The sequence below is a fragment of the Arachis hypogaea genome, chromosome 16 (genome assembly GCF_003086295.3).
Source record: "Arachis hypogaea cultivar Tifrunner chromosome 16, arahy.Tifrunner.gnm2.J5K5, whole genome shotgun sequence".
Taxonomy (NCBI): Eukaryota; Viridiplantae; Streptophyta; class Magnoliopsida; order Fabales; family Fabaceae; genus Arachis; species Arachis hypogaea.
Genome location: NC_092051.1, coordinates 114,934,139 through 114,943,535, shown reverse-complemented (window position 1 = coordinate 114,943,535; position 9,397 = coordinate 114,934,139). Strand labels below are relative to the sequence as shown.

At 34.0% G+C, this 9,397-nt stretch overlaps 2 protein-coding genes across 6 annotated transcripts; one reads left to right on the top strand and one right to left on the bottom strand.

The window, feature by feature from the left end:
• The first annotated feature begins 625 nt into the window (after window positions 1-625).
• Window positions 626-7,221, top strand: LOC112754694 (vacuolar lysine transporter YPQ1). 4 transcript variants are annotated; one of them, XM_025802411.2, is made up of 14 exons: window positions 626-703; window positions 1,757-1,993; window positions 2,152-2,194; window positions 2,935-2,961; window positions 3,074-3,163; window positions 3,443-3,606; window positions 4,035-4,203; window positions 4,290-4,412; window positions 4,778-4,891; window positions 5,218-5,238; window positions 5,338-5,396; window positions 5,551-5,641; window positions 6,180-6,268; window positions 6,897-7,221. In XM_025802411.2, the coding sequence occupies exons 2-13, from the start codon at window positions 1,800-1,802 to the stop codon at window positions 6,252-6,254; spliced, it is 1,170 nt and encodes a 389-aa protein (XP_025658196.1). In that variant the 5' UTR covers window positions 626-703; window positions 1,757-1,799; the 3' UTR covers window positions 6,255-6,268; window positions 6,897-7,221. The 4 variants fall into 4 exon arrangements, 3 of the variants coding, with proteins under 3 accessions (XP_025658196.1, XP_025658197.1, XP_072077059.1); XM_025802412.3 differs by lacking the exons at window positions 626-703; window positions 6,897-7,221 and adding an exon at window positions 6,385-6,739 and having other exon boundaries at window positions 1,627-1,993; XM_072220958.1 differs by lacking the exon at window positions 626-703 and having other exon boundaries at window positions 1,630-1,993.
• Window positions 7,222-7,362: 141 nt separating this feature from the next.
• Window positions 7,363-9,144, bottom strand: LOC112754695 (uncharacterized). Of its 2 annotated transcripts, none has more exons than XM_072220959.1 (3): window positions 8,496-9,144; window positions 7,844-7,991; window positions 7,363-7,754 (listed from the first exon to the last, which is right to left on the bottom strand). In XM_072220959.1, the coding sequence occupies exons 1-3, from the start codon at window positions 8,862-8,864 to the stop codon at window positions 7,531-7,533; spliced, it is 741 nt and encodes a 246-aa protein (XP_072077060.1). In that variant the 5' UTR covers window positions 8,865-9,144; the 3' UTR covers window positions 7,363-7,530. The 2 variants fall into 2 exon arrangements, with proteins under 2 accessions (XP_072077060.1, XP_025658199.1); XM_025802414.3 differs by having other exon boundaries at window positions 8,499-9,144.
• Between the last annotated feature and the right edge of the window lie 253 nt (window positions 9,145-9,397).

Genomic DNA, 9,397 nt, shown 5'->3' with positions numbered 1-9,397 from the left:
ACGAGTGCGGCTACGGAGGGATGGACTCCATTTACGTGCATGTGAGGGTGATGCACATATGAAAATGTTGCTATGTATGCTCCTGGATGTCGACGTAACTGCTGCACAGGGTGAGGCTGCGACGGTGAAGGCGAGAGCTGCGGTGGGGTCTGCACGGCCGGCAACGGAAAGGAGAATACATGGTGCTGCTGCGGAGCGATATAACATTTCTACGGAACGCAAGCGGAATGAGGAGATGCTTCAGCGGCGTTGGTGGGAAGCTCGGCGGTAGTGACAGGAGGCTGGGCGATATCGGACCAGATAGCGGGAAAGTGCAGCGACGCCGAGGGTGAGTCTGGGGATCGGAGAGCGCAAATAGAAAATGGTAAGTTAGCGTGAAGTTGAAAGTAACAGTGCCAATTGTGATTTAGTTTAATTGCTGATCCTTATTTTTTAAATTTCAAAATCTGAAATTAAAAATAATTAATAAATAATATGATTTATAATTTTAATTTTATTTTCTTTTTTACTCTATTGTTCATATGGTGTAATATTCTTATTGTTTTCCAATACTTTTCTATAAACAATATTAATAATTTAAACATATTAATAATTTTCGGGACTTATTTTGGTATCTTTTAATAATTTTCGGGACTTATTATAAACACTGACTGCTGAGGTCGGTAAGCAACTCCAGTATTTTGCGTCGTTCCTTTCTTTCTGGGTATGGAGTTTATTTTCCCCTGTGCATGCATTGTACGAATTATTGGATCATTTATTATGAACAACGATTAATTTTCTGTTAACGCTCATTTCATCATGTTACTAATCTTGTGTTTGCATGATTTTTTTCCCCTATGTTTAATTGTTGCATTTGAATTTCAAGCTATATTCTTCTTTGATTATCCCTTTAGGATTTTTGGGTACAAACTTTAATTTGCTTCGCAATTTGGTTCATCTTATAAATAACACCAAAGCAATTCGTAAAGTAGAAACCTATAATAATGGATGCTTCAGCTTGAGAATATTGTACTCCTTTCCAATACTTTTATCTCCTACGCCTTAATTGCTTTTTTTTAGGTTACCAATGCCTCCAGAAATATCACACTATTTGAGATAAGCAATAACATTTTATTATCTTTTTTGTTGCACCTTCTTCTCTGTTAGTTTATGGTTTGTGCTATGCTAAATTTTTTTTCCATATTTTTGTATTCATACGGGATCATTTACGTCTTTCAATATGATTTGCATGTAAATATCATTTATGATAAGATATAATATCATGATTTGATTTATATAGTTGATTCCACCATGTATGATAATTGGTGTCACAATTATGGTATTATATCTTGTCTCAATTTGTTTAAGTAATGACATGCAATAGTTTGCTTTGTGAAAATATTTTCCGGTTTTGCTTTTGTATCTTTTACTTTCAGGATTTTGTAAAGGAAAGAGTGAAAAAAATAGAATATAAAGACAGGTAACAAAATTCTAAAAAGGAAAAACATACAAAATGAAAACACAAATTAAAAAACCTTTATAGCTTTCTTACTTTGCAAAAGGCAAGCATTATTACTCAAGATTCCTTTTATATTATATATTATTGCTTGATTATATTTTATTGGCAAGGTTGTATACTGTTTTATTTTATTTGGCACATTTTTGGCTTGTTATGCAGCAAATCTGAGTCAACTTTCATGTGATTAGATTAGTGCTATATTCAAAGAAGATTCTGTGCTGCTGATTTATTATGCTCCCTTCTTCACCTGGTTTTCAGGATTGTGGAGAAATAAACAAGGTTCCTCTAATTTGACGCAACAATGACTATGAGAGCCTTAGAGGGCTTCTCTCTATACCACATGAGCAGCAGTACAAGGGAGACAGCTTCTTACATTTTAGGTGTAATCAGTGTCATTGTTTGGGTTATTGCTGAGATACCTCAAATAATCACAAACTACACTGCAAAATCTGCTAAGGGTCTCTCTCTCACTTTCTTGTTAACATGGGTAATCGGGTAAATTAACTACTAACTTTATTCTTTGTAGCTATTAAGTTATTAACCACTCATATTTAATCTGCTGTGTTTCTGCTGGTCTATTATTTGAATCTACACTACACATGTGGTGTGAGATGAATCTCACTATTCTGATTCAGTTTATTTTTTACTGGCAGAGATATATTCAACCTCTTGGGATGCATTCTTGAGCCTGCAACTGTGAGTGTTTATTTTTTCTTGTAATGATATAATAAGTAGCCTGTATGTTGGAGCAATAACCTTAAGAGTTTGCTCTATTTTCCTGAATAGATTCACATCAACATTACTGGATTTCTTACTTGTCTCACTAGATATTTTTCTTACTTATGGTGAAAAATGTATCTTTCATGATAACACTAGACATTAAATCTTTTGTATTTGACATTTTTCTGAAAACACTCTACATATTTAACACCGAAAATATTTTCTCCCAAAAAAGATACTCATTACTGTTGAAAGAGATAGACGGAAAGAAGACTTTCAGTATTGTGTCTGTGTGTTCAGACAAATAAACCAAGGACACACTTCTAGTGTAATACAACTATTTCAGTTCACTTTAATTCCAGCACACCAACAGTCTTTATCTAAAACTCTCAGATAATTACTAGTTTGCAAAAGAATACTACTTTCATTTTGAACTCTTGACTTTTCTTGGGAAAATACTAGTTTACTTAAAAGTAATACTCAGAAGTAGCTCTTGTTTGATATATGTTGTATCATATTCATGTTTAAGATTTTAAATTTAATCCAACTGCATGTGTGATTATGCTGCCCATACTGTCAGGTTATCATAAGTTTTTGTGTATCCATTTTCTGAATGGTGTTCATGCTGAATTTATAGTGCATGGTATGCCCGCCAATCCATAATTGATCATGCTTAAATTCATGCTTAGTGATTGCTTTCATTTTATCTGGTGCAGCTTCCAACTCAGCTATATATGGCAGTGGTAAGTATTCTAGATGAAGGCCAAGGGGTTATGAAATTAATTTTTATTTTAATATGCCTTTTGCAGCCTCAGCTAGTTTATGTGACCTTTCTCATGATGTATTAATATGCAGCTTTATACCATAATAACCATTGCACTTGGTTCGCAAACCATTTATTATGAGCATATATATCATGGACAAAAGTACAAGAGACAGCACGAGGTGCAAACTTCTTACTTTTATGATTGCATGTTAACATTTCATCTTGTATGTGTTTGCTGATCATCATTACCTTTCCAAAACTGGAAAAAGAAAAGTTGAGATTTCTTAAGAAATGTGAATAGAAGCAAACACAGTAAATGTCTAAATGACAGAATAAGAGTTTTAGATCATACGAAGTGGTTGGAAAATGTTGTTCAGTAACAACATACTATGTCATAACTACACTATTTTGGGGAAGTTTGTGGGATAATACAGATTCTTTTAATTTCCTATGTGCAGCCTGAGACACCAGAAATATTTAGACGAAGCGACAGTGCAGAGCAAAAAGCTAGTGATGCTGAGCATAGTGATGAATATGATGATTTCAGTGATGGTGCTAAAATGAGTTCTCCTATTCCTTTTCCAGGACAACCTCAAAGTCCCAATTCAGAATTATTCTACCAGTAACTAATCCTTCTCCTTTAAATCTACTCGAATGCATTCTTGTGCTTTAACTTCTTGGTCAACCTGAATCTCCCTATCAGTTTGTTGTTCTTTTATACATGATTATGTCTGATTCCATCAATCTTGGGCAGTATATAATTTGAAAATTTGGGTTTCAAGGAGTTATATAAGTTTAAAATCAAGATATCTTTCATTTTAGAGGATCATTTAGGAATTACATGGTTAGTGATTTGTTCAAGTAGTCAATGTAGGGAAAAGTTGATCCTGTTCTAATCCTTATATATGTCATAAAGAGATAGGATTAAAACAGAGCACATTATTTGTTATTAATAGTGTGTTATGTGTTCTTAGTGATCTACAAGCAAAATGTTGCTTGAAATATTGAAAACTTGTTATTGATAAGCTTATGTTGTTTTGAATAAATTAGGTCAGCAAGATATTTGTCTAAGAGTTTTACACCAACAGCAGGATCTGTCTTAGCCCAAAGAGCATCACCAACATCCTCTTATGTAGGCTCCATACATGAGGGTCTACTCGGTTCAGCTGCCATCCGACAATCTGCGCCAGCTATAAAGATCAAGAGCACCTTTTGTTTGGTAAACAGTCTATTTATCCCACCTCAATTGTATATAATTGTCACAGTGCTAATATTGAAATATAATCCCATCTAAGCTTGGTTCAGGTGTCAACATTAACTTTTCTTGGTGCTATCAAGTTCCTTCAATCACTGGATAGAAGAATTGACCCGTTGATCTCCAGCCCAAGACAAGAAGTTGTGATTTATGTTGGAAGAAAGCTCTTTCAGGTAATGCATTTAATAGAATTGGAGGTGCAGTGTAGGGACTGCAGTGTTAGAATACTGTTCATAACAGAATTGACAGTTACTGACAACTGTCACTATAACAGATTCATAACTGACTCAGTAGTGTAAAGACCCTAATATCCATTTCTCTTTCTATCTCTAGGTTCTCTGAATTCTAGTATTGCTGACAACTTTTTAGTAAATTTATGTGTCACAACTCAGAGTGAATGTCAATATTTCTCTGAATGACTAAAATTCAATTTTAAGCAGCATCTAAGCTCATTGATTTTCAACTTTCAAATATGTCAAAAGAAAAACAAAGGGATTTCACTTATCCTATCAGTAATAAATTCTTTCTGCAAATGGAGGTTGGTGGCGAGCAGATGCTAGAAGAAGGTTTAGCAGGAAGCCTCGGGACCTTACTTGGTTGGGCAATGACATTAATATATTTGGGTGGAAGGCTGCCTCAAATATGCCTGAATGTGAGTTATATTTTCTACTGCCTTTGGTTGAAATTTTTTTATATTTAAAATTATTTATATGTGCTAATGAAGGGGAGCCTTGGAGCAACGGTTGAGTTGTCTCCATGTGACCTCAAGGTCACGGGTTCAAGCCGTAGAAACAGCCACTGATGTAATTATCAGGTTAGGCTGCGTATATTACACCCTTTGTTGCGGCCCTTTCCTGGACCCTGCGTTAACGTGGATGCTTGTGCACCAGGCTGCCTTTTATTTTTATGTGCTAATGATAAGATAGATCATGATCTGATTAGTTATAGTGACACAAAATTCTCATCAATCTTTTTCAGATCAGAAGAGGTCATGCTGAGGTTAGGGACTCTTAACTATTAAGGTTGAGATTCTTTATGTATGAACCGGAATCAATTAACTAACATTGCAGAATCTAAATTTCCATTTATAATATACAGGGCCTCAATCCTTTGATGTTTCTTTTTGCTTTAATGGGGAATGTCACTTATGTTGGAAGGTATGCTTCTGGTTTATATTATCTTCTCTAATTTAAATCTTAGTACCAATGAATTTGGCCAGCCAAAAAATAAAGGATAGGATTAAATTATCACATATGCTGAAAGAACATGAATATCTTTTTTCTTTTCCTTTTTCTTTTTCTTTTATTTTAGCATACTTGTGATCAGCTTGGAATGGTCAAGAATCAAACCAAATCTACCATGGCTAGTGGATGCAGGAGGATGTGTCCTTCTAGATGGCTTTGTATCCTTTTCTGTGAATTTATCTTATAACAAATCTTGCTAGAGAAAAGTGGATCCTTCTTGGCATGTTATTAGTAGGATCTGGTTTTAAATTAAAGTTGCGGATGCAGTCGCAGTCGTGGTTGTCATGATTGCAGACATTGCAGCTTTTGCAATATGCAATTGCAGTAGATCAACAAGATAATTTGGAATTTAGCTTATTAAGTTGGAAAGTTATGTATGTTTATTATTTCAGCCTTACAGAAACACATTGAAAAATGGTGAGAATTAATATTAAATCTAAGGTCGTATGAAAATCCCCGCCCCACCCTCTTTTTTTCCCCTTTCCCCCTTATCTGTATCTTTTCTTTTCATTTGAATTAAGAAGAATATGCTGTTACAGAAAAGAAAAGAGAATACATAGCTCTTTGGTTTAATTGAACAAAAAAGACACACACACGCGCAAAAAGACAAACAGAATAATATTCCAACTGAGCCATGAACAAAAATGTTTGCAGACAAAAGGGATTGATGTGGTTGACCTTAATATTATTTTGTAGATTTTGATGCAATTTATGTATTTCCGCTTTTGGAGCTCTCCTCAGAGTGATTATAAACCTCTGACTGTTGCTTAAAGAGGAAGAAACAGGTTCTCTCTCTCTCTCTCTCTCTCTCTCTCTCTCTCTCTATATATATATATATATATATATATATATGTGCATTGTATTTGTGCTCCTAATCTCTTCAATTATTATCTTCTTTCAGTGGTAGTATTGAGGCTGCCAAGATTAACTAAGGGTTCAATTATACTATTGACAGCCATGGTTCCATTAGCTTTAAATGTTTGAAGTTTTTATTGTCTTAATCTAAAGAAAATGAAAGAAATGGACAGTGTCTCAGTTGGATGAAGATGAGAAACCATATAGTTCACAACTACAGCAAAGTTTTATTCTTCCAGAACACTGTATAATATATCTTCATCATATCATATGCTGGTAGTTAATAACCATAAGAATATACAGTTTGGTTTCAGTGCCACTAGTAGTTAGTGCTATTTGGATGAATCAGGAATCTGTATTTATATTATCGTAATAATACAGAAAATGGTTCTATTTGGCTATTGTTTTCCTAAAAACACATAATTTTCTTACACTAAACCCAAATAAATGCTTAAGTGCGGAAACACTTCTTTACATGTTAATTGTTAAACCTTACTCTGCTTAATGATGTTTGTCTTGGCTTAATTTTTAATTCTCTTGATTTTACCATTAATGTAGGTAATTTGTTTCGGCATCATTCTGACATAGATGTTCATAGAAATCTTGCAATCTCCACTTAGCCGATCCATACTTGTTAGCCAGAATGCCAGAAACAGAAAAGGAAATGTCTCTTTTATTTGATCAATAGATTGAAATTTTATACTTTGATAGTTTTAGACAATATAAAATGCTTTACTATAATGAAACCTCAGGTTTACTTTTCTTTGTTCAACCAGGATGTGTTTGATTACTTAGCATCAATATATGCCTACTGCGGATTGTGGAAAAAATGCTTGTAATTTTGTGAAGTTTACTTTGGAATTTACACTATTCTTCTTAGGTACACATGTTTCCGTTGAAAGTAATCCTGTTTGAACATTTAAGATTTCATAGGAAGCATAACTTTCTTCTTACTCTATGCTAAGGAGTTAGAAGTCAAGAATCAATAATCGAACCTAGAACTACTAGTTAAGAAGAAAAAGAATTTGCAACTTCAACTAACAATGTCTTGGTATTAGAATTCAGAATTCTATGATGAATATTTGCAAAAGGGGGGGTTCCTTGGCAAGTGAGATAGCATATTCTCTAATATGAAGTCAAGAACAAATCTTGCTTGTCTTGAGCCACAAGATTGATCATGTGAAATCATATCCTAGTATTCATAGGCCATAAGATGTTCAGTAGTAGCCTTAAGTGTAGGAAGCTTTACCCTCGGGGCTTGAGTGATGCCATAAGATCCTTGAGGGCAGAACACAAGGTAAACTATTGCATCATGACCAAGTTCCAGATCATATACACGCTGCCCTGCAGCATATTCCCCAAGAAGTTGGTATGATCTTTCTGTTTGATCCATTGCAACACACATATCCTCACTACCTGCACAAATCCAAGGGAGAAAAATGTAATTTCCCGAAAATCGACCAAGATGATTGCATGCCATTATAAAGTTTTAAAGAATGGCATACATGCTGCAAATTCAATCTGTGTCTGGTAGATAAAGTCCAACACAGCAGAGATCTCCCTCTCAAACTTTTGAAATGGACCATTTGAGAACTCCATCTTTCTCAGCTTACATAGTCCTTCTCCTAACTGCATCATTGCTCCTCTGTGATTCTATTCATCCATGAGAATCTTGTTTAGACAAGAGTAGCTCAAAACCCATGCATAAACCATACCTTTATTAAAGAAATCGATTTTTAACACTAGATAGGAAATTCTTAAACGTTGTCTGAACATTTGGAAATAGATGTTAACAGGACACACAACAAAAGAAGATTTAAGAATAAAAATCAATAGTTTAGGTGTCTTAGAAAACAATGAGTGTGGTATTACAAAACATTTTACCAAAAGTTTTGCTCCATGCTATTCTTGAACATATAGTGCAAAACTTGTATCTTGCTCTCTCAATATTAAAAATGCTATGTGCACACCAAAAATCAGTCTTCAAATCTGTCACCACATATTTGTGTATAAATACATATATTGCTTAACTCATTTTCAATGAGTATTTTGTATTTTAGCGTATATTTTGTATTGGTGGCTGATTTGGTGGTTTATTTTTAGTATACACAGTTTTTTGAATATATAAGAATTTCTCAGGAATAATATATAAGTAACAACCTGGTTGAAGAGATGATGAAAACCAACTGCACATTGGAGTATTCCATGAATCAATGTCCTGGTAGGGTCTTCGGCATTGTGCCAAAGAGCTTCAAGATAGTCATGGCATTTATAGTACTCTCCACCATTGAAGAGAGCCACAGCTTCATCAAAGTTGTGGTCCTCTTCATCCTCTTCTTCCTCCTCAGTGAAATATCTGTAGGAAACAGCCAAGGCCATGGAGTTGCTGCTTCTACTGCGGTTCAGGTGCATAATCTCCTTTGAGGGAGTGAGTGTATGATTAAGAGTGATGATGGGGTTTGGAAGAAACCGTTGGGATGAGATATTATGGAAGAGAGTTCTGAGAGGAGAGGGAAGAAGAGCCATAGATGATGAATAATGTTGAGAGACACTTTCTCTGGTTTAGCCATATTTTCATACACTCTTTGTGTGGTGGTGGTGGAATCTTGTGGCAACAAAATAAACAAGAGTTGTTGCATTGATGCATTCTTTGAAAATATTTGTTACACTATTTCAAGTCTGATTTTTTGTTAGGTAGATTTTTCTAATAGAAAATAAATATTTGGTGTAATGTTAAAACCAAATAATACTGAGAAAAAAATGTATACGTCTTCATTTTTTTAATTGGATGAAATAAATATTATAAATATTGGATATAAGTTATCATAATTTTTTCTTTCGAAAGTACCTTTTATGTTAATTTATACTTTTTTTTTTATGTGTTTCCTACTATATCGTTCAGTCCAATAAGTCAGAAATTAATTTGTAGGAGATCAGAGTTTTATTCAAAGATTTGTAAATAATTAAAAAATAAATAAATATATATATGTTTGGTATTATATTTACTTGTTTGTATATTTTAGTTAGTAATTATTATTCATATATTGTATTATTTTATT

Excerpts from the sequence above, each read along its gene's own strand:
- LOC112754695 (XM_072220959.1), bottom strand. The coding sequence starts at position 8,864 with ATGGCTCTTCTTCCCTCTCCTCTCAGAACTCTCTTCCATAATATCTCA. Across the intron at positions 7,992-8,495 it reads ATCATCTCTTCAACCAGGTT|AATCACAGAGGAGCAATGAT; the intron begins GTTACTTATATA and ends ATGGATGAATAG. Across the intron at positions 7,755-7,843 it reads ACAGATTGAATTTGCAGCAT|GTAGTGAGGATATGTGTGTT; the intron begins GTATGCCATTCT and ends GGATTTGTGCAG.
- LOC112754694 (XM_025802411.2), top strand. The coding sequence starts at position 1,800 with ATGACTATGAGAGCCTTAGAGGGCTTCTCTCTATACCACATGAGCAGC. Across the intron at positions 5,397-5,550 it reads AATGTCACTTATGTTGGAAG|CATACTTGTGATCAGCTTGG; the intron begins GTATGCTTCTGG and ends CTTTTATTTTAG. Across the intron at positions 5,642-6,179 it reads GTGTCCTTCTAGATGGCTTT|ATTTTGATGCAATTTATGTA; the intron begins GTATCCTTTTCT and ends ATTATTTTGTAG.